The sequence below is a fragment of the Rissa tridactyla genome, chromosome 2 (genome assembly GCF_028500815.1).
Source record: "Rissa tridactyla isolate bRisTri1 chromosome 2, bRisTri1.patW.cur.20221130, whole genome shotgun sequence".
Taxonomy (NCBI): Eukaryota; Metazoa; Chordata; class Aves; order Charadriiformes; family Laridae; genus Rissa; species Rissa tridactyla.
Genome location: NC_071467.1, coordinates 114,788,883 through 114,814,260, shown reverse-complemented (window position 1 = coordinate 114,814,260; position 25,378 = coordinate 114,788,883). Strand labels below are relative to the sequence as shown.

The window sequence follows — 25,378 nt, the reverse complement described above, 5'->3', positions numbered from 1 at the left end:
GGGGTGCTGGTGGACGGCCAGTTTAAGATGAGCCAGCAGTATGCCCAGGTGGCCAAGAAGGCCCATAGCATTCTGGCTTGTATCAGGAATAGCGTGGCCAGCAGGAGCAGGGAAGTGATCGTGGCTCTCTACTCGGCACTGGTGAGGCCTCACCTTGAGTACTGTGCTCAGTTCTGGGCCCCTCTGTACAAGAGGGACATTGAAGTGCTGGAGCGTGTCCAGAGGAGAGCTACCAAGCTGGTGAGGGGTCTGGAGACCAGGTCATATGAGGAGAGGCTGAGGGAGCTGGGCATGTTTAGCTTGAAGAAGAGGAGACTGAGGGGAGACCTCATTGCCCTCTACAACTAACTGAAAGGAGGTTGTAGAGAGGTGGGTGTTGGCCTCTTCTCCCAAGTAAATAATGACAGGGCCAGAGGAAATGGTCTGAAGTTGCGTCAGGGGAGGTTTAGATTAGATATTAGGAAGAATGACTTTATTGAAAGAGTGGTCAGGCACTGGAACAGCCTGCCCAGGGAGGTGGTTGGGTCACCATCCCTAGAGGTGTTTAAGAAACGTCTAGATGTGGCACTTCAGGGCATGCTCTAGTGGCAGAGATTGTAGGTTGTTTGGTTGGACTCGATGATCTTAAGGGTCCTTTCCAACCATGAAAATTCTGTGATTCTGGGGATTGGAGTATTTTCAGGATGCCAAGTTCTCTATGTCAGACCTCTCGCTTCATGATTTCACCTCTAAAATATGAAATCTACTTCATTTTCCATGTTCGTTTTCCTTTGGCTGTATGACAGACACTGTGAAATAGAGGTCCTGGTACCCCAGAAGAGACTATGTCTCATTTGCATAAAGCTTCTTTCTGTCACTCAGTTTTGATGCTAACGCTCACTCTTGGTTTCCTTGCCTAACTTCGGAGGATATTCCACTTTTTAGCCCATCTACTTCAGGCTTGGTTTCGGAGAAAATGCATTTTAAGTGGGATGCATGTATTGGATATTTTCTATTTTCCTCAGGAAAGATTGAGTCTTGGGTTGACTAACCATATATGCAGATAAGAATGATTATATATAGACATACAGAAACATTCCTGGCTGTTCACATAAGAAATCTAAGAGTATAGTAAAACATGATTCATACTATCAAACTGGAATTGTATAGCGTCAGTGTCCAAATTACTTATTAGGATCTAGGGCTCTATGACTCATCTTCAAATCTGAGTTGAAGTTCAAAGGAGAATTTGATCTTCTGTTGTGTGGTATTAAATTGCCAGAAATGGCAATGGATGTCAAATCTGGTTTGCCATGTGCTGCCACAGGATATTGCAGGCAGTGACCACATTTATCTTATCCTGCATTACGCCTCAGTTTTGGGGGGGTACACTAATACAAACCTAACTTAAAAGTAAGTCCCATGTTGTTTTCCAGTTACTGAACTAGTCTTCTTGGCAGAATCAGGATGGAAAATGATTGCTGCTTCTCCAGGCAACTAATGCGGCCACTCAATGAATTTTCTTATTCACTCTGAGTCCAGAGAACTAGACATAGTTTCACGGGATGCACTGAATAAGTAATGTTAATATTGCTGTGTTTACTCCAGCGACCATTTTTGCTCTTGGTAAATTGATTCTTATTTATTCTGTGAATGCAAAATGAACAGTCATACTAAATGCTATAGTTTCTTTCTCTAGCCTGCAGAGGAAAGGTGGATATAATCTATTTCTTCCCCTGTTTTCCAAGCCGTGTGTACACTCAGGTGATTTGCGGAGTTGTTGGACTTCCAGCGAGGTGCTTGGGAATCAGACTGCTTCCAAAATTGGGGAATTTAGCTGCAATCAGGTACTCCAGTAAATTTCAGCGTCTGTGCCTGAGGGAATACCAACAAATGTCACACTCCCTTCCCAATTTTGACATATCCTTTCCCGTAGTGATGGGAACACGTAGTGTAGAAAACAGATGATCCATTAGCAGAGACTGTTTCCTTACCATACATTAACTACAGTTTCAAGAGCTTTTAGGACAAGAAATGCAGATATCATTCTTTCAATTTTATCAATGAATTGTGCAGTACTGTTGTAACTTCTTCCATGTCTTTTTTTCTGCAGGTAGGATGTTGAACCATTTCCTTCACACAAAAGAAAACCAAAAAAAGCAAGCGCCTCTGCCCCTTTCCTCAGCCTTCATTTTTTCCCCCACAAATTAGCAGAAAATAGAGGTGTGGAAAGAGGAAAAAATACAGATTTCTGGGAACTGTTGAAATAAACTCTGTTTCAGTTCAGCAGTCTTCATTAGGTTTCTGCGTCTTGAGTAGGCAATCATGTAAATCAGATGGCAAGTTCCAGCCAAGACCCAGCTGGCAAGGTATAAGTTTTCCAGTATAACTGGGAACTCTATGGACTCTTTGGCTGCCAACAGTCCACCTCCATTAAGGTGACTTGCTGAGTTAGCTGCTAATTGGCTCTATGCAATTAACTTCCAATGCTCATAATCACTGTGATGTCTAAGGTACTTGTAAAACTGATGAATTCGTATGTATGATTTCTCTGAAGTGAGGAAATATTACAAGTACCATTTTCCAGACGAAAAGCTGGAACAGAGACAATTATCTGTTAATATTGTTCTACGTGTTAATTTTAGTAATGGTGTTATTATATTAGGCTTTTGTACAGATCAGGGGGTAACAAGTCATCTTCATTCCTTCAAGTCACAGAGACAAGGAAGAAAAATAATGAAGGACATGCACAATCCATTAAAGCAGCCAGTGCCATGGTGATTTTTGGTGTAGGCAGAAAAAGAAAAAGGAGAAAGGCAGGACAACCTCTAATGTGTTTGTTCATGTTTAGCCATTGTAGTAGTGGAGTCAGATGCACGTGTTTAGTGCATCTAAGTAGCAGATTCATTGGCAGACTCTGCCTTCGGTCATCTTAACTAAAGCCATCTCAGAAGTCGGTGGCGGAGCCTAATTGGTTTTAGCCCCACAGTCATACTCTCTCTGGACAGAAGCAGCACAGAAAAGAAACACTCCTTGCTTTAGCAGGGTTCCAGTCCACCTAGCCGCTCACACAACCCTCTCCTAGCAAGTTTTCAGTGCATTGGCATTTTACTGAACACGAAATAAAAGGAGCGCAGTTGCTTAAGGACCAAGCCTTCCTGTGATCCAGCTTTCTGGCAGCAACTGAAGAAGGTGGCAACAATATGAAGAGACACTTTTAAAAATACCTCTTTGTCTTTTTAATGTCATTCTCAAATCATCCCTTAGGATTCGGTATTTATATCACAATATAGACTGTAGCTAAGTACTTCTACTGGTCGTCTTTTGGTTTTTTTGTTTATATGTAAGCTACCATAGAATTTAGCTGACATTCTTTTATTTTCTCTCTTTATTACAGTCACAGCAATACCTAAGCGAGCACGTATTTCCAACCAAGTCCATCAGCCTAAGGCTTAAAATTGGGCATGCAGTAAAGTGCTTACTTGTAATTCTACCCCATAATAATGAACAAAATCTAATACTGTTCTTAAGGTTCTGGTTTCTGCTAAATGTTGGAATAGAAAGAGAAACTCACAGAGCTAATGGTCATGACATTTCCAGCTCAAATTTTTCAGATGTTAATTTTGGAGGAAAAAACCCTCCATAAATTATGCACCCATTAAAAGGAACTTAAATATGTTCCTCTGTCACTAGTAATTGAAATTAGATGAAGAAAAGTGAGAAGTAAAATACTTTTTAGCAGATATTTTTAATGTATTCCTTGATTGGTTTTAGAATTGGTCAAATAATAATGGTTTTTATTGAACCAACTGTTCAATAAAATTACATTCCTTGTCTAAGGCTACTCAAATAATCATGTTTTATATATGCTAATGTCTGCTGCTTTTACATTTTGAGATGAAGAGGTCTTCATTTGGTAGAGCTGGGTAAAGTGATCTAAATGGATATAAATGTGTGGACAAACCATCTTTTCTGAAAACAACCGTATTTCACTTGAAAATTTCCAGCCTAATACGGTGCCTGTGAACTTGCCTGTCTGTCAGACCCCACTCTTTGTTCTTGAACCACTCAGTGAATTCAGTCAGAGGCTAAGGTCTTAAAGACACTGAGACTCTGCAAGTTATATGAAATGGAATCATGGCATCAGGCAGGGGGAGATGCGAGAGCTTTCCTGCCAGGAGAGGTAGCTATGCCATGAGCATAACTTGTGCTAAACCCAGAAGAAATCTATGTGGGAAAAAGTGTTTAGAAATACCCTCCTCACAGGGTAATCTTCAGAGCTTACACTTTCTGAGATACTAAATTGCCTTGGAGACAGAAATCTGTAGGAAACCTCGCTTTAGTTTCAATCTTCACAGACGAGCTTGTTTCTAAGAAAAATATTTCTACCAAAAAAAAAAGGAATATGCCCAAAAGCAAACTGAACAAAAGGCAAACATGGTAATGCTCCTGTTTGTTAAATTAGCTGATGCTGAGTGATTAGGACTATTGTTCAACTCAGCTGTTAACTCTTAGCTGATTTCCTAGTGCTTAATTCCCAGATAATTTCAAAGAGATTTATGCATGAACTGAGAGTTAAACATAGACTTAAATGTGGTGCTGACACAGGCATTGTATAGGCATATATTTAATATGAAATATTCTGAATCCAGGCTTCAGCAACATCTTTAAGCACATCGAACTTGAAGGGATTACTCACATTCCTACAGATCCCTGCAACCTCGAGCACCACGTTGAATTATGGCATAGTAAGGGAGCAGTACTAGTCTTATCTCCGAATTTGCCGAGTGGGTTGAACCACTGAATGCTGGCGGTGTTGAAAGAAGCTTCAATCAGTTAGTTACTTCTCTTCTGCATCTGGCTTGGCAATGAGTCAAGGAGAACAACAGTGCTCATTTCCTATTCATGTATTATGCACAATTTGCTTTGAATACCTTGTTTATTCTAACATGAAGGCTATATTTTCATTTCATTTTGGTACTACATTAGTGGGAAGATGTGCAAATTGAGGACACTACTCAATTATTGAGCCACAGATCAATAGACAAAAAATTTTTAAATGGCTTTGAAATGCCTGCATTGATAAAGCTATATCCATTATTCTTCTCTCTGCTACTGGGGTAGAAATAATAAATATTTTAAGAATCCCAAAATAGATGGAAGTAGTAATATTGACTAAGCAGAAACTGTTTGCCAGGAGATTAGGCTTTAGTTGGTAGGATTTAAATATGCCTGGCATGTCAAAGCAATGTGACAAGCCAGTGTTTCCATAATGTGCTGCTCCTATCTCATAACTTGTTGTGAAAGAAAGATGACTGTTGCCAGCTTGCTTTGTTCTTATTAATATTTTTGAAGATAAGAATGTGAAATGGCTCCATTTCAGGAATTAAGTCATTTCTTTGTGCCAAAATACTGACAGGAACTCTTGATGCGGGAAGATAAATTAGAGTTCTGACTTCTGCATTACAAAAAAGAAGTCAACACTACTTGAAAGGAGCTTTGCTGTTCAAGCTGGTGCTACTGCTTTTAATATTGCAGATGTGAGTTTTCTATGGGAATTTTTGCAATATGAAATGGGACAGGCTGTTGAACTTAGACACTTTGAAGCTCTAATTTTAAAATTCAGGGATAATTTTAGGGAAGGGAGGTCAGAAGAATCAGCAAGTGGAACATTTGGACCTCAGTTGATATTTTAATGCCAGCTGTACAGCACTATTTGCAGCCCACGTCTAATGGGATATTTGCTTTGTTGTATTTGCCACTGATAATTCCAGCTCCCTCAAAACTCACTTGCAATGCCTTCCCTTCCCTTTATGTAGATGATATTTGAACCCCTAGTGAATAGCTCTCTATCCACCTCCTTTCTAATCCAAAAAGTCAGCCTTTCCTATGGGTCCAGAACTGCAAAATTCCCACAAAAATTCCCAGGCCCTTACCCAGCCCAGCAACAGCAGTAGCCTCCTCCTAGTACACCTCACGTGGACCAGCATTCTCCTGGGTTATCCTGGTCCAGACATTTCTGTCTGTTTCTTGCTTTATTCCTGTGACCTGGGCACCTGTGTCCTTATGCTGGTTCCTTCTCTGTTGCAGTAAGTACATTTGTTTTCTTACTAGGACAAGCCCTTTTGCTATTTAGTTGACCTCTTCCCATTAGAACGCATCTTCTATTACCATGCTGGTGTATGTATTACCTGTGCCTTTGCTCTGGCAGCAAGCCCAGCCCTTGTGCCCTCTGTGCCAAATGGACACACAGGGTCATTTTCCACCCTCCTCTCTTCCAAAGCCCTTCTCATGACGGTTGTCCCAGTACTCTGCTCATTGATGACGGTAGGTAGAAAATGGACAGTGTCCATCTGGGGCTTCAGTTGCTCTTGTGCTCTTTGCCCATACTACTGCTTGGTTGCCTATCTTTTAAAATCTTCTGTATATTCATCTGGGATTGGGAGTTCTTTGAGCAGAGACTGGCTATTTTGGAACTTCCGTGGACACTGTAATGCTTGATCTGTGACTGATGCTTCCAAACTGTGCTGTGAGGCTGTAGCAACACGCCTTACCTGATGGAAAATACCGCTGGTACACGGAGGAAGTGACATGAAAGTCATGACCAAGATAAGAAGAGAAACCGTTTATTACAGATGACTTGCAGGCGAAAAGGAAAACCAGCACTCAGCACTTCAGAAGAGGAGTCACTGCAACTCTTCACCTCCTCACCTTGCAATAATTCTTACATCACCTGTAGTTAATTAGAGGCCAGTCCCGTTGCATCACTTTACACACCTTGGTCTAACTGTTTCAACTGAGAACAGCTCTTCAAATGTGAGAAGCTCCTGGGCAGACATGGTTGAGACCATGAGCAGGAGTTCATTTACTTGCAAAGAATGCATGTTGAAAATTGGGAAGCGTAGTCCTTTGCTTTTCCAGTTTAAACAGAGTTACAACAGATATCAAAGGGGATGAGGTACTGCTGGGAAATCACATATTAAATAGGTCTTTAGTGGAAAAGTGCTGTAATTCCTACCATATTTTACCAAAAAAAAGCAACAGAAAGCATATAAACATATCCTATATAGGCAAACAATACAACACAGCTGTCTTGTAAGCAGGGATTAGTAGCAGGATACTGTTATAGAAACGGCACATATTTTCCCTTGGGAAACTTAAAACCCCAGAAATTTCATCCATTCAGGGCCACAGAGAAACAATGTGCTGCTTATGCTCCTCTTTCTTTTCCTAGTTGCTGACATTGACATTTTACAAACCAGGTTTCTGTACATTTTTCCTTTTGTTTAAAAACTATAAAGTTCTTGGATCGGCATCCTTTTTCCTATTCAAAAAAAATTAGCTAAATGCATTCCTCTCCACATTTACATTTTTATATTTCTTTTACTTGGTTAAACCAGACAACATGAAGTTATTCTCACTCTTCCATGCAAAAGTGCAATTGATGGAGCAATACTGTTATGAAGTACTTTAGAAAGGGGTTTAGCCGAAAAACACAAGAGATTCATCTTAAACTATTTAGTTTAAACAGTTCCATGACAACAGCTGGGGACACAACTTCTGAGAAATGTGGGTGCAAGTTCAGACTGGAAGATAAGATTCAGTGAAATCAATGAGTTGCAGCTGCTGCATCCGACACAGACACTACTACATCTAGCAACATTTTTTTAGATTCGAGCCCTAAGATAAACCATACATCTGTCTTATGTCAAGCTGCAGCTGGACATTAGGTGGCAAGTGAATTCTTCACCACTCAACTAGCATTTTCTTATTTGTCATTTTGTGATTCCTGTGCAGCTCAGATGCCCTTTCCCCTCCCGTACACTACCTGTGATTGCCAACTGCGTAACAAAGAAGGTCATTCGAGATTTCCTCTTCCTCCTCCAGGTAGAGAAGAGCACGATGGCATTTCCAACAATTGTGACAATAAAAAGAATCCAAAGAGTCACAAGCTGCTCTGTCTGCATTGGAGAGAAGGGAAAAAAGCACATCGGTAGGTGGGTGGGTAGTGACTTGGGTTAAACCAGTCAGTTATCCTCGGACAAATGAGATGAGAATGGAAAAAAGGAATGAAATGAGAGTTTTGCCAATCGATTTCTAATTATGTAGTCTAAAAGATATTCTTGTTCTTTCAGAAAATACTTAACATGCATCGCTGCTGGTGATGTTCATTCCAGTTTGATTTGCAGTGGCTGTATATCGCTTCTATCCTCACAAAACCACTAGCAGTGTCTGTGTTTGGCACTTAACACTGAAATGAGAGGCAGCCCTCAGTTTTCTCGTGTTGCTCCAGCAAGCTGTGAAATAACCAGCTGCCTCACTTTGCAAGGAATATTGATAGATGGGCTCCTTTGGAGAAACGGGGGAAATAAATACTTCTCTCCTTCCCAGCTCCAGTCAGCCTGGGTCATCCACAAGCCCTGTGAAATTCAGACATCCGCTCCATGATCTAGATGTGCACCAAGATTGAAAAGAAAGCATGACCCACTGTAAGGAAAAGGAAAATTGTGTAGCGAGCGATACGCGATGACAAAACGTCCCCTAGTGGTAGTGTGTACCAAGAAAAGAAAGTGAGAAAAAACGTTATTCGCTCTCTCAAAGCATCAGGATCGTCTGGCTGCAAGAACAAGGGTGTATGTATCCATGTTTGTTTGTTTTGTGAGTGCCTGCCCAAACTTGTCCCTCCTTTCAACCTACCAAAACCCATTTGGTCCTCTCTAGATGCAGGACAGTTATTTTTCAGTGACCGCTCTGTAGGTTTCCCCTCGCCACGTGTGAGTGTGAAGTTTATGTTTTCTCCATAGCAGCCAGCCAGCTCTGATGCCTGAGAAGCACCGAGTCTGGTGATCATGGGGGCAGATGGAGAAAATATTCTGCATTTCTGCAAAATTCTCACTTATAAAAAACCTGTCCTGTGTAAAGCTGCATGTAGTGGCATGAGGGAAGATGGTTCTGCTGCTGTTCTGCAAAGACAAGTAGAAGAGAGGGGAATTTTCACAGTAACAGTAAGGTTTGAAAGGTGTAGAGTAGGGACCCTCAGGAGAAAAGAATTCCTAATGTATCCAGCAACAATAATATATGCATTAATATTAGAGTCAAAGAGAGAAAAACCCCACATGTATGGCTCTGCAGAACTTGTAGTTATAAAGGTAAATCCAATTTCCATTCAGGCTCACAGAGCCTGCTGCTCCTGAGCAGACCCCTGCCTTTGGTGTTTCAGGAGGAGACAGTCCGTATGAATGAAATACAGAAGAGCCTTCAACCCCCTGCTTTGCCTTCTTGTGGCTTTCCAGTGCTTCGGATGCAGTGGTTGCCTGGATTCACTTGCTAGCAACTGGGATGAGTTTTGGGTTATGACGACACAGTCATTTGGGATCTTCCTGTTCCTGACACCAAACACTTAATGTGGGAGCTAGTGGAAAATGGAGGAGACAGATAAGGGCTGCAGTTGAAGAGGGATCCCAGCTGCTGGCCCTACAGAAGTGGCACCCAAGACACTGTCCTGAGCAGGTGGGGGGAAGGAGGCTGTTGGGGAGACCCATGTTTGCATGACTGGGCTGATGATGGAGCAGAAGGAGGGGAGACCACTCATATAAAAGCATTTGGCAGCCACTAACCCATGACTTTGCCAGAACCCATGACTTGCACATGACTGTGCAGAAACCAGGGCTCCTGCTGCCTGCAGAGAGAAAACAGCTCAGCTGTAAGCATGGGGAGGGAAGGTGAAACGGCAGGAAAGGAGCAGGGGTGAGGAACTTCTTGCTCTGCCATGAGCTTTAGTGTCTCCTCAGCGCTTAGCTCCCTCCCAGCCAGCAGCCATGGTTCCTCCTCTACTGGGGAGCCACTTGTGGGAACCAGCCTCTCCTTTGCTCCAGGTAGGGAGCCACGCTACCCTGTGGGTTACATGGGCATGCAGGAAAGGCAAGACCTGGTGTATGAGCAATCTGAGGCTGCACTCTGTGCCTGAACCCACAGATTAGCTTAAGCGTACAATGAAGGCTCTGTTTAGGTGGTTTCCCTTTTCCCAGCGTGATAACTTTTCCCAGCGTAATCTACCATTTGGGTCATCTCACCTAGCTTTAAAGTTCTAAAGGGAGACAACTGCTCTAAATTGGCATAGTGTAGTCTAGATAATAGCAGTATCTCGGAGATGAGTCACCATTCATCTCACCTACCTTGGGATGGCCTGTCTCCACTGATTATAGAGTGACCTAGATGAGACACCTTGTGTGGTCTGGATGCTTAGCTTTTAGACAAAAAAAAACCTCCACCTTTTTTGTGCGTCTGCAAATCTCTTGAATTTCTTGGAATTTTCCCTTCAAAATGTGTGGCAGAGACACGGTGGGACTGTTTTTACGGGGATGCTTTGCTTTGTACAGGACTTGAAAGGAATTGTAGTTTTGGAAGGCAATTGAAATAAAAAAAAAGCAAGATTTCACATCATGTTTGTCCTTGAAATCAGTGGGTTTCCCTCAGGGTTTGGTTTGTCTTTTCTGTTTTAGAAAAGATCTTTCACTCATGAAGAAAACTGAGGGACAAGACTTGTTCCCGTATTCTCTAGTATAAAATCAGGAGAGCATTTTCTTGAAAGAAATTCTGTATTCCTATATTATACTCATATGGGTACAAACAGACTAAGGATCTGACACTCAAATCTTCTTCCATTTCCTGCAGAAGAAATACCTATGGAGCAACAGAGACTGTGTTAGAAGGGTGTTTCTCGATCACAGGAGCGCAGCACATATGGTCAGTTTAAATCCCCTCCTGCCAAGTTAAAAAGCACCGCTTAACAGTTTAACAATTTCAGGCTAAGGCTCTACTGAAACGTACGATTAAACCAGACTACAAAGATAACCTAAAAGGTGCAAAAGCTGAATACAGGAGAGGTAAGTTTGAAAAGACATAGACAAAGGAATAAAGCCAAAGTTTCTATTAATCTATTTGTGGTAGCTGCCATCCAGAGAGAAGAGAAACAGATCTCATTCTTGGGGATTAAGGAGCTATAACAATAGGCAACTTAAATCACTGCAGCCTCTCTCAGTTTGTGTTAGCTTGCAGAATGGAAACTTCTGTGGTTATTAATGGGATGCCCACCGTGATACAGGCCTTCATGGAGGCTAGGATTAGAATTCAAAATGATCTTGATGAATTGGAAACATGGACTGGAAAAAAAAGCAAGATGCTGTTCAACAAAGGAGAAGCATGGGATGGTACAGTGCAATGGGTGTAATGACACCGGCTTGGGCGAGCCTTCAAAACATCTCCCCTGCATGCAGCAGGTAAAGTGCCCCACAAGTGGAGCATCATGTAATAATGCCACCCTGCCAAGAGAGCGACAATCACCGTCATGGGATCGACACTAGTCTTGCGTGCCTCTGCTTTAATTCTTCCACTGTACCCAGACGCTGTACCGTGCCCATTCCTGGGCACCAGGCTTCCAGAGAGACACCGAGCAATGAATTGACAGCAGGCGAGAGGGTATAGCCAGGAGAAAAAAACCCGAATGAATTAAGTTGCTTAATCTAGCAAAAAAGCAGACTGCAGGGAAATATGAACAGAGCCTTGAAGACACAAAAAGACTGATGTAAAAAAGGAAGGGAATAATGTCTTCTTAGATCTACTGCAGATTGTCCAAAATCAGTGAATTAAAACTACAGCACAGAATTCAGACTGACCATATTCAAAAATTGACTTAAAAAATACAATATATATAGATTGATTGAGTCAGTGAAAACTTTATCTATGAAGGTCTTAAAAATAGCTATTAGATTAGAATGATAGCTGATTGATCCCTGAATTTCAATCTAGCTGCATTTTTCTATAATTCTGGTTTATTGGTCACCTTAAGGTTGCTTAGACATAGAGAATTTTCATTTCATGTCTTGTTTATTCATCAAGCAGAAATCCTCTTTTTGCAATAACCTTCAGCGAGGTGATTTACAAAAACATTGTTTAATAACATGTTGCACAGACATCAGCAGTGTTCAGGATGAAAAGATAGATAATAAAATCTGCCAAACCCCTGTGTAGAAGCTTTTTTTTGGTGAGGGCTGCTTCTGAAATGGACATCGCTAACTGTAGCACATGAGAATGCAATGAGAGAGACTAGTTACATACACCAGCTCTTTTAGATTAGAAAACATAAAGATGCTGCTGACTTAATTGAGGTCACGGAGTAAATCAAAGTCAAGAGGACTTCCTTGGCTTGACTACAACCATTGCATGCACTGCTATTCCACAAGACTGCTATGTTTGGAGCATGGAAGTGCTTGACATCTGGAGCACATATTCATGTTTGGCTAATTTGTTTGGCTTTAAGATTAAAATCAGCTTTAGTCAATGAAATAAGTTGCTTCATGGGTGAAATGTAAGCCAGAAAACCTGTCTGAAGATTGTGTGCATTTTCCTTTGGTTGTAGAAGAGGCTTGTTATTTTATCTCTCTGACAAAAATTTCTGAATTCATAGGTTGCAATAGCATGAGGTTATTCTGCTTTATATTTGAGACAAAGATCATCCCTGTGAGCAGCTTTAATCGAGACCATAGTTAAATCCTCTCAGAGCCACTGGGAGACATTTTGGTGCCACAATGCCATCCCTCCTTCCAGTTCTCCCCATCCAACTTCGTTGCTCACTCATTTCTCAGGATTTATATCCCCTCTGTTGGGGGACACCAGCTGTGGCTGTGGAATGTGGATATATCTAATAGCCCATCCCAATGGAGATGCTGTTGCTCGTGTCTTGAGGTGCAGAAGCCTTTGCCTGATATCACAGCAGTTGCCTAAGAGGAGGGGTTCAACTATCAATGGACAAAGCACATTTGTACTTGAACAGGAACACAACATGAAACAGCTTTGTTCTAGCTGTTGAGGCCGGTTGGGATACAGCCTGGAAAAAATGGGTTGCCAGGAAGAAATGAGCTAATAAACAGAAAAAGAGAGGGAGAGGTACTCCCTTCTTAACGTGACCGGTTGGCCTCCTAGTGTAAGGCGAGGAGGTCTGTAGTGAATTCATGTCCTCACTGACCTGGTGCCTTCCTGCTCCATGTCCTTGGTCACCTGGGTGAAGAAGAGGCTCTGATCTCTCATATCACAGGTCAGTAGTGGCTTAAGTCTCTGAATGGCTGCTTCTTGCTTGTTGATTAAATTCTGGGAATACGCAAATTATCTGACTGCTTACCTTTGGTATATTTTAAAAATTATGTTCCTAGTGTAACTGATTGCAGCAATTGAGATTGTAAGAAAGAGGTAATCATGGAGCAAGCTAAACGATTTTCTAAGGATGTTCTTCTCGACACATACGAAGAACACATAAATCTTCTTGCTAAATTGGGGAACTGTCATGCTCATGGTGAGGTTCGCCACTAGTAGTGGTGAACTTTCTTAAAGGAGGAAAAAAAGAGAAAAATATTTTCCCACCCTCTGAAATAATCACTTTAATTATAGGCCATGCAAGAAAATGGAGGAGTCTAGATTTTGCATTATTTTGACCCCATTGTACAAGTTCTGGAACCTTGAACTTTCAATGTTCAGGACAGATTTGCTATTTTAACATCCCCCTTTTCGGATGGAACAAAAAAACCAAAACCCAACCCCCTAAAAAAGCAAACCAGGAAGATTAGTTTTCCTCAGGCAGACAGGTGCCATGCAGTTTGACTGATTCCAGTCAGGGATTTATAGTCAGTTTAGTTTACCTCTAAGGCAAATTGCACTTTGGACTGCAACGCTGACAAAAATCAAAGATAGACACTCATCGGCACAATTTAATTAAGGAGTCTTAAAGGTACTGGCACAACCTCTAACATAATTCATAAAGTTTTTAAAACTAAATAAACAAAGCAAAAATAAATAAAAAACCCTCTGTCTCATACTGCCAGGTTCCTCCACAGCAGAAACCCTAGAGGAGCCTTGTGGGGTCTAACTGCTACCTACAATTATCTAAAGGGAGGGTTCAGAGAAGGTGGAGCCAGGTTCTTCTCAGAAGTGCACAACGAAAGGACAAGAGGCCACAACTAAGAGTTGTAACATGGGACATTTTGATTAGATATTAGGAAAAAAATGTTCATCGTGAGGGTGAGGGTTCATCTCACTGGGATGGGAGCCCAGAGAGGCTGCAGGATCTCCATCCCTGGAGATATTCAAAACTTGAGTGGAAATGTCCCTGAGCAATCTGGCATAATTTGAATTTGCTTTCGAGCAGCTGGTGCAGGTGACCTCCAGAAGTCCTTCCCTACCTGAATTATTATGCACACACAAGTACGCATAAGACCTATTTTCTTAAGGAATGTGCTTAAAACTAAAAGGTACTTATACAGACATAATCAGATGAGCGTTTTGCACAAGTTGTATATTATTTATTGTATCATAGAAACATGAATAACTCAGATCTTTGTGGGAATCTTTACATAAAATAAAATTCACCCTGCAAGTCAAAAGTACGGTGTAAAGGCTACTGGCATGGGAATAACACAGACATATTAGTCTTAGGAAAAAACACTTAAAAAGCATAAGGTGGCACTTGTCTTACGCTTCCACAGAAGCCTGAGATGAAGAATTTCTGCCAGGGTGTGACCAGCTTAAACAATGAGCTCTCAGAAATAAAGCACGATGCCACTGAAGGGATCATGACTGTTGTTGGTTTTATCAGCTACAAAATAAATGTTCTTTAACTTCTTCTTAAGAAAGAAGAAACTTGGTTAAAGTGCCCACTGGAAGAAGCATTCCTACTTCTTCTTGCGTTGAAACTTTCAACACAAGTTGCGTTGCGAGAAAAACAACATCAATCTCTGTTGGTGTGTAGGCGTATGCTGTAGGTGTGTTACACATACTTAGATGTAACTAGCAGTTCTGACTGTCAAGAAGGAACAAAGTAAGGGGCACCAAATATTTTGCCAAAAGTGGGACAGCGGTGGGCATACTTAGGCTAGAAGTAAGCCTCATACAGTAAATGTCAGGCACCTGAACGTGAAAGTTCAGATGATTAATTCAAACTGCCTCCTAATGCCAAAGAAATCTGGGGCGGCGGGGGGAAGGAAGGTAGATTTGGGGAAAATAGAAAAATGGTTGGATTGCCCTTGATTCATTTGCAGGTAGACCTTGTCTCAGTGAGAAAGAAACACACTAACAACTGCGAAGATCACTGACATTTCATACCCTACTTGTCACAAGCAGCAGAAATTGTCCTGTAATACAAGCACATTTTGAAGGAACGTTCTCCGTCTAGCAAGGCAAAAATGAGAAGATGTCTCCATACAGAGTTCACACAAGATGTTCCTGAAAATTTTGGGAAAGCAATTTGATTGACACTGAAAAGCTCTGGGAAAACTCATGTGAAGATAAGAAAGACTGAGAAAAGAGAAAGTTCAAAGCTAAGTTTTATATTTTGTCCTTCAAAGTGCTTCCACTATGACTGAATTTGAGAGAAACATGTTTGGGCAGGGAGCAAGCCCTCTAGGAGTTGATTATTTATCTTTTTTTTTGCTAGCATTGCCTGGAATGGAGCCTGATTCAAACTTCATAAATGCTAGTTCAGCCCCAGGTTTGCCTCTGGGACCGCTGCTTTCCCATTTCAATGGCAATGGTCATGCCTGATAGTTTTCATATCTCCTTCTGCACAGAGCCTGTTTTACTGAGATGATTTCTCACAGGATGGCCATGTTATCCTGCTAGCACATGGCTACAGGTCCTTCTGGCGATCCTGGGATGTGCTGCCACACGAGGCCTTCACAACACGCCAGAGGGGCTGTCAACAGTCACTTCTCCACAGGTCCTTATGGTTGGAAGAAGGGCACAGCTGGAAGGGACCCAGGCTGGTGTTTTCTGTTCTGCCAAACTTGAGAAGCAGTTTTGCCTGTCCTTGTGTCTATATGGTTTTGCACTCATAGTCTGTGAATTTTAACATGTTACATAGAGGAAAAATCTATCATATTTTCACCCTTTTATACTTAGGGAAACAGACCAGCTGAGGAGGCCTAGTCAGTAAATCAGGACACTTTCTCATGGAGAGGGGTAATTACGTTATTAAAATTGCTTTCACTTCTTTTTGAAATCTAGCAAAATTTTTTGTGAATCCCCAGGTTTTTAAAATGTGTTTCTTAGCTCTGACTTCACCATCACAGGCCAGGCAGGGTCGTTTCAGTGTGCAGCATTTAATGCATGTGAATTGCCGTGATCTTTCCAAGCTCAAACAACAGCCAAACAAACCACCCTCACCCTACCCAAAAATCCTCCATAGGTGTGACTGGAACAGAGGGGAAGAATGTCAGTCAATAACAAATGGTAACAATAGAATTTTACCAGCATTACCAGCATTTACTAGCATTTGCCATTCTGTTGCGTTTTGGTACAAGAGGGATAATAAATGGCAACAGTACTGCTCAGTTATTGCAGGATTCTTTTACCTGTTTCTCCCTAGGAAACTTGTGCAGAAGATGACAAGCAGGTATCCTTAATTTTAATGTAATCAGGAAAGATACATTTTTCACGGTGTACCTATCTATTTTTCCTAGAATATTATCAACATGAAGAGGCAATATTAGGTCACTCAATGGTCCTTCCATAATTGTGTGATTTTGATGGCCCTGTTAAAAACTGTGAAATGCTGTTTTTTCTTAATCACAAAAGGGGGAAAATTATTAAGTATACCTAATCTGTACAGTTAAAACATCTAAAAAAAAAGCCTGAGGAAATTAATACTTTCTAGGCATATTTATATAGAAGAGGCAGACAGATGCAAACTCTGTGGCTGTGTGGACCATGAAGTCAGAAGTATGAGGGTTGCTAGTATAAACCCACCTAAATCAGTTGGCTCACAGCCACCCCCAGCCCGGCTGTCATACAGACAGATCACTTCTGTTTTGCATTTAAGCTACAAGATGAAGCCAGCCTGGCCAAAAGCACTGCAGATTTGTTTCACAAGGAGATAAGCTATTACATTCTCAGTGCGGCATCTCAGGAGTAGCAACAGCCGCTATGGCATATTTCAGAGGCTGTGTTCAGGAATTCCTGACACCTTATTTGTGTAGACTTAATTCTCCTCCTCTCCCCCCACCGAAAGATTGCGAAGTTACTTATGAATTATTTGATATGCCTATTTTTCTAAAATGTATGATTGCATTTGCAGAGATTACCTCAGAAATTTGACAGCACCCATTATTATTTTTCTATTATGTATTCAATGATGGGATGCTTTGTGAGGTGTGCTTGAAAATGAGAATGAGCAATAGCATAGGCGAATGCTTTCCAAGAGACAGACAGACTCCTGCATTTGGATGAAATGATATGTACAACAGATTCTGACTTAAACATGCTCTGAGGACACCTGGAGCCAAATCCTTGTTACCTGATAATCCTGAAAAACAAGTCAACACAAACCTTCTCTCCACGCATTGGTCTCCTCAGCTTTTTGCTGGAAACGTTAAGCCCTTACCTTTGTAAAGAGCTTTAGGCTCCATGGATAAGCAGCACATACTCTTAGATTTGTGCTTACTCTGGCATGGCTATACAGTCCTGTTTAATACCTGAGCTATGTGGACTAAAACATGAAGGTACTGGGAATGCTACAGTGTGGGGGGAAAACAGTCAGAGAGTCAAACATTCCTTCCTGAAAAAAATTGGGAATTAGATTATACATATAAAATAATTTGTGGTGGAGCTGATGTTCATGTTGTTCCTCCTGAGAGCTCTAGCACTTCAGCATCACTGCTGTGGCGACACTGCACGGCACAGAGACCAGGTCTCACGGGGCCAGAGGGCGTAGGATGTCAACATGTGGGCCAGTGATTGGGGTTCCCGCCTGGCAGGGGAGAGACTGGGGTTACCAAACAACCTTGGGAGTAAACGACAAAACCTTTGTGTCCTGCTGCACAGGTGAGGGTTCAACTCTACACATCAGAAAACAAAATAAGAAAAGGCACTAGATCACGGAAGTCAGCCAACACTCCTGGGAGGCAGGAGATGATGGTGGGAACACAGTCCCACTGAGAAAGGAATGGCAGATGGGACTTTTCTCCTTTCAAGCACTCTGTTGCATCAAAGTAGGGCATCCTGTTTCTCAGCAGATCTCTTATGAAAGAGATGAGCCCTACTCCTCTCTGAGGACAAGCTGTCAGGAGGACTCCTATCCCTGGGATTAGGGAGGAGCTTTGGGGCTGCGGGGGGCCTGGCAAGTTGAGGTGCTTCCTTCAGCCCTGATAAAGCTGGCCAGCCCTGCGGACAACAGGGTGAACTTATTCTGAGATTCCAGCTTCTCTCCAGGCAGGTTTCTGGTTTGCGCCTCATCAGGTTCACAGAGTTAAGAAGGTCCTAAAGTGGAGGAAGGCCACAGGTGTTCACATGATCTCCATTCTTTTCTGTATTACTGTATTTGGCAGAGGGCAGTTGACACTCGCTGAGAGCCCTTTTACACATAGATTAAATGCATATGAGGGAGACTGTAAAGGGATGTAATGAACTCTCCTTTGGCCTGGGAGGTTGGAGCTGTAGTTAACACCAATTTGCACATCTGTTCTGAATTTGGTGCTGACACAGTCAAGAGGACTTCTGATGCTCGTGGTTCAAGACAGTAAGCTACCTGGATGCCTCATGTAAAGGTACGTGGGAAGAAATACGGTCTGGGCTTTCAGGGACCATTTGCCATAACAGAGCAGGAAGACCTGAATGTAGATGTGGGCATGAGCCAGTGCCTTCGCTGTGGGAAGCACCAGCTCATCTTGCACACTGTGTGGTGCATGGGTGCACACAATCCTGCCCCAAAGGCTGTGACTCTGTGCCCCAAGAGCCAGCCTAGTTAGCACGCATGGCCACGGCCCCATAGCAGACTTCATGGGCAAAGCCTTGGCTAGTGGCTGGGCAAGGGGCTATGGTAATGACTACCAGAAGGCAAATGTGCATTCCCCCAAGTGGATGAAATGCTTCATTTCCCAGACAAAAAAACCGAAAAAAATAAATAATCTAATTGAACTGGCAAAATGCTTTCCAATCTGAAGCAGTGCAGGATTTAGCTGTTAAGCTCTGAAGAGGAATGGACAGAAACTCAAATGCTTCTGAAACAGGGAGCTGGGAAGCACTCACAGCTTATCGCATAACAGGACTTTTTGGCACTGAAATGCTCTAAAGCGCATTATTTTACTTTTGTCACATTGCCACCACAGTACAACACAGACACTACCTTAGGTGGGTACAGGCTGTCCTTTCGAAGCATGGGAGGAAAAGAAGAAACCAGCGCTTGCTCCTGTCGTTCGAGCAGCGTGTAAGATACGCTACGTGGCTGTCCTTGGGTAAAATAATTAAAAAGTCATTAACACAGGAACTGCTCCAGGTACGGAGTGAGCACCATTCCCTTGTCTCCATTGATCTGCTTAGGTCATGTTTTCCTGTGACCACTTTGGTAAGACGGGTTACACCTGCATTTCCCAAACAGAAATGACTTGTGTGCCCTGTGTTGGACTTCTGCATCCCGGCACGCAGGCTGTGGAGATAACCTGTGTTGTGGCTGTTCATCCAGCCTGCCTTAACTGTCAGCCATGGGCTACAATGTGTTCAAAAATCCCAATAAAAGGCCAAACCCCCATTTGTAGCTATGTTTTGAGCACTGAGATCTGGTTTTTAATCACCCAATTCCAAGCTGAACCTTTTATTGCTGTAGCTACTTAACCCTTGTGAAAAGCAAGGGGATGCTGCTTGGCTTGCTGGAAGGGGCAAGGACACATCCACAACATGGGCAGCGCTGGTGGAGGACAGGCAACCAACTCAGCAGGTATCAGCAGCACCTTCCACACGTGAGCTTTTACAGAGAGCTGAAATTGCTGGCAGGGAGCCCTGTCTTCCCTGCACCGTAGTCGTCAGAGCAGGTGCTTTATCCCTCCTTTCCTGCAGCAGCACCAGCTGTCACTTGTCTCCAGAGTCAAAATATTTCCATGCCTATCTACAGCTAGTAATTGATGCGAAATCAGTCAACCTCCTTGCAAAGTTCATGCTATATATGCCAGAGCTAGATGTCTGACAGAGGAGTGCAAGTCTAATGAGAAGCTCTCAGCTAACAGAATCAAGTTTCCCTTAGCAATGGATGGGCATGCATGACTATCCATGGTTCCCTAATTATTGTAATTTCCTCAATCTCCCTATTAAGGAGCATTTTTCTGCCTGAGGACTTTCTAATCACAGAATTAATTGTCACTTTTAACATTATAGAATACTGCTCCCGTGACATTGTTCAGATTTACAGCCCTAAGTGTGGAGAAAAGAAAGGAGATAAAGTTGTTAAAAATATTTTGCTTGTCGCTTCTGCTTTTTTCAAGAACATTTTAGGCATGGAGGCAAAAAAAAAAAAAAGACAAAGAAAAAGGATTTTCATCCTTGAAGTCCTAGATAAGAAAGTACTGTCTTATCAAGAAAAAAACATATCAGCAGCATGTTAGAAGAAACCATAATTAATTAACCGTAGAACTACAGATCAACATTTTCCTTAGCAGACGTGGAAACCTGTTGTAATTCCACTGATTTCACTGGCATTGTATCAGAGCGCTAACAGTCTCACAGGAATCAAAATTGCCTCTGAACATATCTCCTTTTACCCAACATATTGTCAAATGTTGTAAGTGCCTGTACCTTTCCAACTGAAAGTGATCTCTCTGGTCCTGAGCTCCAGAAGGAATGGCAGGGTACTCCTTGTCAGACTTTTAATAACTTCTACTTCACTTGTACTATGTGTCACAACACCGGAGTGACACATGGCAGGCAGCATGAAATTAAGCAATGAGAACAGGCACAGAAATCTGAAGGAAAGATGAATTTCAGTACCTCTTTCATCTTTTTTCCTACATTCATATATTGCAAGGGTGATATTTGTTTGGGGAGATGAATGAATACACTTCCCATGTCATTCAACAGCATTCACTACTGAATGATTCATCTGGTGCATTCTTAACAGCAGCTTTCAAGAGATGCTGCATCCCCCGTTCAAGTTAAAAGCAAACAAAACAACTAATTTGAATCTGCCCTCGTGACTAAAAAAAAACAAACAACCAAACAACAAAAAAACCCTGCAAAAAACCTTCTCGCTTGTGTACAATGTTTGTTGCAGCTGGAAAATTGAAAAGAAACCCCTTATGTCAAGATGATGTCTGTAAGAAATTACACAAAAGATGTGTTGAACTAATACAAGTTTTTGTCTACAGGTGCACTTGTAACTACAATACCTCTATAGAAAAACAGTATTGTCCCTTCTTGGACTGAAAGTCTGAACTCCAATACCTACAACTATTTTGTTTTTCAGTAAACGCCTCACACATGCTGTCCGCTGTCTTTGCAGGGGAAAAACCCACAAATATCTGGGCAAAAAAGTTCAATAATCCTACATGCCTCCCCACAGAGGTGCTGAAAATGCACCAAAGCTGCAAGCATGTGAGAAAAGTAACGCACGCCTTAAATGAATACCTTAAAAGAATAGTAAAAGGATCCCCACTCCTCTTCTGTCACCACTTCCGTGAAAGTCACCGTTTCAGTGCAGGTGACAAGGGTAAGATCCAGCCAGCCGGTGCCTCCCTGGGAGCTGCTACTGGCTTCTGTGGAGCCGACCTCCATCACTGGATTTTGTTGCGAGTTGTCTAGGTGCTTGTTTTTGTGAGAGTTAACGCAGCCAGGCTTCTCCTGTAAAAGCGCAGCAACAGAACCAGCTCCTCACTGCTCCACCGCTGGCTACCAGAGGCGTCGGGCTTCAGTGCAGCTGAGTGATAAAAAAAAAAGAAAAAAAAGAAAAAAAAAAAACCAAGCTGGCATTGTCCCTTTGAGCTCTCCTTCGCTACAACTCTGACGACAGCCCTCCACATGCTCTTTCCAGCAGCAGGAGCAGCAGCCGGTAAGAAAGTCAGCACACGTGGACCCAGCCATATGCCTTGTGGACTCTGGACTATCTTGCACCCCAAAAGTTGCCAGCTCTGGAGTCAGGCACACCTGTAAAAGCATGGACCTCCTCCCTGCATTCAGCTCAGGAGCTTGGCTATTCCCCTCAGCAGCTTTGCTTATTTACCCTAGCTCAACCCGCTTTGATTTCAATTACCTGCAGAATTATGCTATATCCATATACAAGCACTAACACGCTCTCCTGTATTAGCAAAACCCTATTAAATTTTTAAGATTAAGCTATCACAATTTCGCTGTCAGTGTCTGTCTGACTTCTGAAGTTGCCTTCACCAAGAAAAAAAAATACCTTAAATAGGCCTTCGCACTTATCTTTGCAAAGAGCTCAAACCTGATGCACACTCAGTATGGGCAGTGCTTTCTTCTCCATATGGAGAGCCTGCCTGGAAAGGTATGGCTCCAAGGGATTGCTGGTGTCACTTAGAGGCTCAAGGACTCTTCAGAACAAGATAATCAATTATCTTTCTACTTACTGATTTTCTGGGCTCTTAGTTCACTTACCCTCCATTGATTCGGATGTTTTTCCCTGTCTCTAGTCGCGTTACCCTGGGTTTATATCAAGACAGCAGGTGAGATTGTGCACACCTTCCCTGACCGTAGCACATAATCACATGTAAATCCAGAACTTGTTCAGCTTTGTGGAGGTGCTCTGCCTTAATACCAATGCAACCCTAAGCAGAACATGATGTATTTTCCCAGCCATCTCAATTTCCCTCCCAACTCAATTTCCCATTACCTGCTCACAGCATAACCTAGTCCTTTGCTTATGCACGTGTAAGCACAGATGGCCATGTGGGCGCTCAGGAGGAATTAAACTCCTCGCTGGGGCCAGCACAGCACACCCTCTGCCCAGCTGCTGGAGCAGGGGTCTCCACAACATGCCCACAGCATCCACCCCCACAGTCCAGGTGGGTCTGGTTACGTGAGCAGCAAGAAAGGGGTGGCTGCAGGGACCTTCGACTCCCAGGGCCAGTAATAGCAGGGGATGGGGGCACAAGCAGTGAAAATCAGGTCTAGGTTTTGACTCCGAACCCTCCCAAGTTGAGACATGTCTCTATCTAGGGCTTTGGACCAGGCTGCTCCAGGGATGTGAGAAACCTCCGGATGTCTGAGCATTATTCCGGCCTCTCCAGCAGATCATAGAATCATAGAATGGCTTGGGTTGGAGGGGACCATAAAGATCATTTACTTCCAACCCCGCTGCCACGGGCGGGGACACCTCCCACTAGCCCAGGTTGCTCAAAGCCCCGTCCAGCCTGGCCTTGAACACTTCCAGGGATGGGGCCTCCACAGCTTCCCTGGAGTCATTCAGAGGAGAGTGTTCATCCAGGCCCATACAGATAATTAGTACCAGTCATGATGAGAAATGATTGGCCCTGATCCATATGCACCAGTAATCAACAGCAGCAAATGATGCATAGGTTGGAATGGGCTCAGATAAAAAGAAATATTCCAGAACCACTATGTTTTGATGAAAACCATTGGGAAATGCTCATTAATACATTATCTAAGAGAGGAGAGGAAATCTTTTTGAAGGTTTTTTCCAACTGATTGTACAGGTAGAATCTGAACCTCTGCTATGAAGTATTTATGTAGCATCCAAGCTTCCTGAATGCTTCCTGACAGTTTTTTGCTCTTCTTCCTTCTTCTTACCTTGCTTTCTTATATTTACAGAATTCTCCTTGTTAGAGTTAAAAGTTATTGCACTGAATGTGGGAGGGTTTTTTGGCACTCTTATTCCTACAGAGCTGTTATGCTCAAGCATATTACAGGCACTAAGAGGCTTTTCAGTAGTTATATTGCATGCCACATCGTGCACAGCTCTCAGGACTAACCAAGAGTGACTTCTCTTGTGGCTTTGCCAGCTGCTTGCACTAAGTGGTGCTTATGGTGCTAGAAAAGGCTATACCGTGCCCTGCTCCAGCACTTTGCAGTCTACACAGGGGTAATTCAAGTTTTCCATCACTATTAGCTTTTCTGTCTTTAAGTATTTCTCAGTCACTGTCACTGCCCTGGTTTGTTGATGGCTGGTTTTGCTGAAACACTGTTTTCTTTCCATTTAGTCACAGAATTTGAAGCCATGGGCTGTCTGTGGCACCACATCTATAATTAACATAATTCTCTAGGATGCAACACTTTGTTTTCAAACCTCTACAAAGTCATACCAGCTCTCCGAAATTTGGGGTTTGGGGTTTGTGTCCGTCCACCACCCCCACCCCCTCCCCCCGGAGACTAAGCCAACTATTTGAAATTAACCTCTGAAATGAATGGTGAAATAAAAGTTTAATTACTGAATCTCAAAAGCCTATAAAAGGCAAGATCAAATCCTAGCAGTCCTTCTGTGGAGAAGAAATGGCTGGCTGACTGATTCCTACCACTGACTTTGTTGTTTTCCTTAGCCAGGACATTGAAAAGTCTCCAAGAACTTTCGGTGCTTGAAGAGATTTAGATAGTTTTACAGAGAGAGAAATTGAGTCTTCCCTCTGCTTTAATATAAAATGCTCTCAAATTAGTATTCTAACTTTTTGTTCCTAATGTATAATAAAATGTGATACTGCTTGCTTAACCTTTTTGAATGGCTTTTCTTAAATTCACATTTGAGTATTACACTGCAGGAAAGATTAGGCAATTTTGAAAATAATCTTTAAACAAGGGAATGGATTATTTGGAAGAAGAATAGAGGAGTTGTCTCAGGAGCCACTTCATTGGCCATTCTTATTATCTTGACCTCAAAATCTACACAAGTTTAGTTTTCTTAAATATAGCCTTGAACCAGAGGACCAGAAAACCTAAGAGCATAAATGGCTCCAGCGAAAGCTGAAGAGACTACTCTGCAGTTGCAGTGTGTAATGACACTGATATCCTCCATGTGCAGGCACATGGGGGGACATTGCAACACGTATATTGTATCTCCCCACAGCGGCATGATTTTCCTTACGGGAAAGAGAAGGAAACCTTGCACAGCTGCAGAAAGTGAAATCCAGAGAGGTATACAATGCGACAAAAGCAGGTGCTTCTGGAAAAAAAAGACACAACGAGTCGAAGTTTTTAAAGACCGAGAAAGAAATAAATAGCATAGATATTGATTATTTAAGCCAGAAATTCCTCATGCAGAGACTCTGGTCTTTCCTGCACAGCAGCTGTGAAACACAATAGATGGAGATGGGTCGTTTTGTACGCCACAGTGTGGACACTCCACACCAGGTAGAGGTGCCGTCGCAGCCACAATGGACTTTGCTCTCCAAAACCCAGCAGCAGTAGGAGAGGGCACTATGCAGGAATATGTAGCTCCTCCTGTGCTATGCTTTTCCCTATTTTGTCTTCCCTGGTAGAAACTGCTGTGTGGCAGTATTTGTTGTGCATGACGTTGATAATTTGCCAAAAGTCAGCCAAGCTAACTGTTCCAATGCATCTAATACTTAAAAAAATCAGGCATGTCTGAAATGGACAGAAAATAACATCTGCTTAAGTCTGTATTACTTTT

The 25,378-nt window shown here is 42.5% G+C and overlaps 1 protein-coding gene across 1 annotated transcript in view; it reads right to left on the bottom strand.

Annotated features, from left to right (window-relative positions):
- The window catches only part of NPSR1 (neuropeptide S receptor 1), a 64,762-nt gene extending 43,204 nt beyond the window's left edge, over window positions 1-21,558 (bottom strand). The window contains exons 1-2 of the mRNA XM_054192026.1: window positions 21,412-21,558; window positions 7,808-7,940 (exon numbers count right to left, since the gene is read on the bottom strand). Of these exons, the coding sequence (XP_054048001.1) occupies window positions 7,808-7,940; window positions 21,412-21,558 (280 nt within the window). The remainder of the gene's footprint in view (window positions 1-7,807; window positions 7,941-21,411) is intronic.
- Between the last annotated feature and the right edge of the window lie 3,820 nt (window positions 21,559-25,378).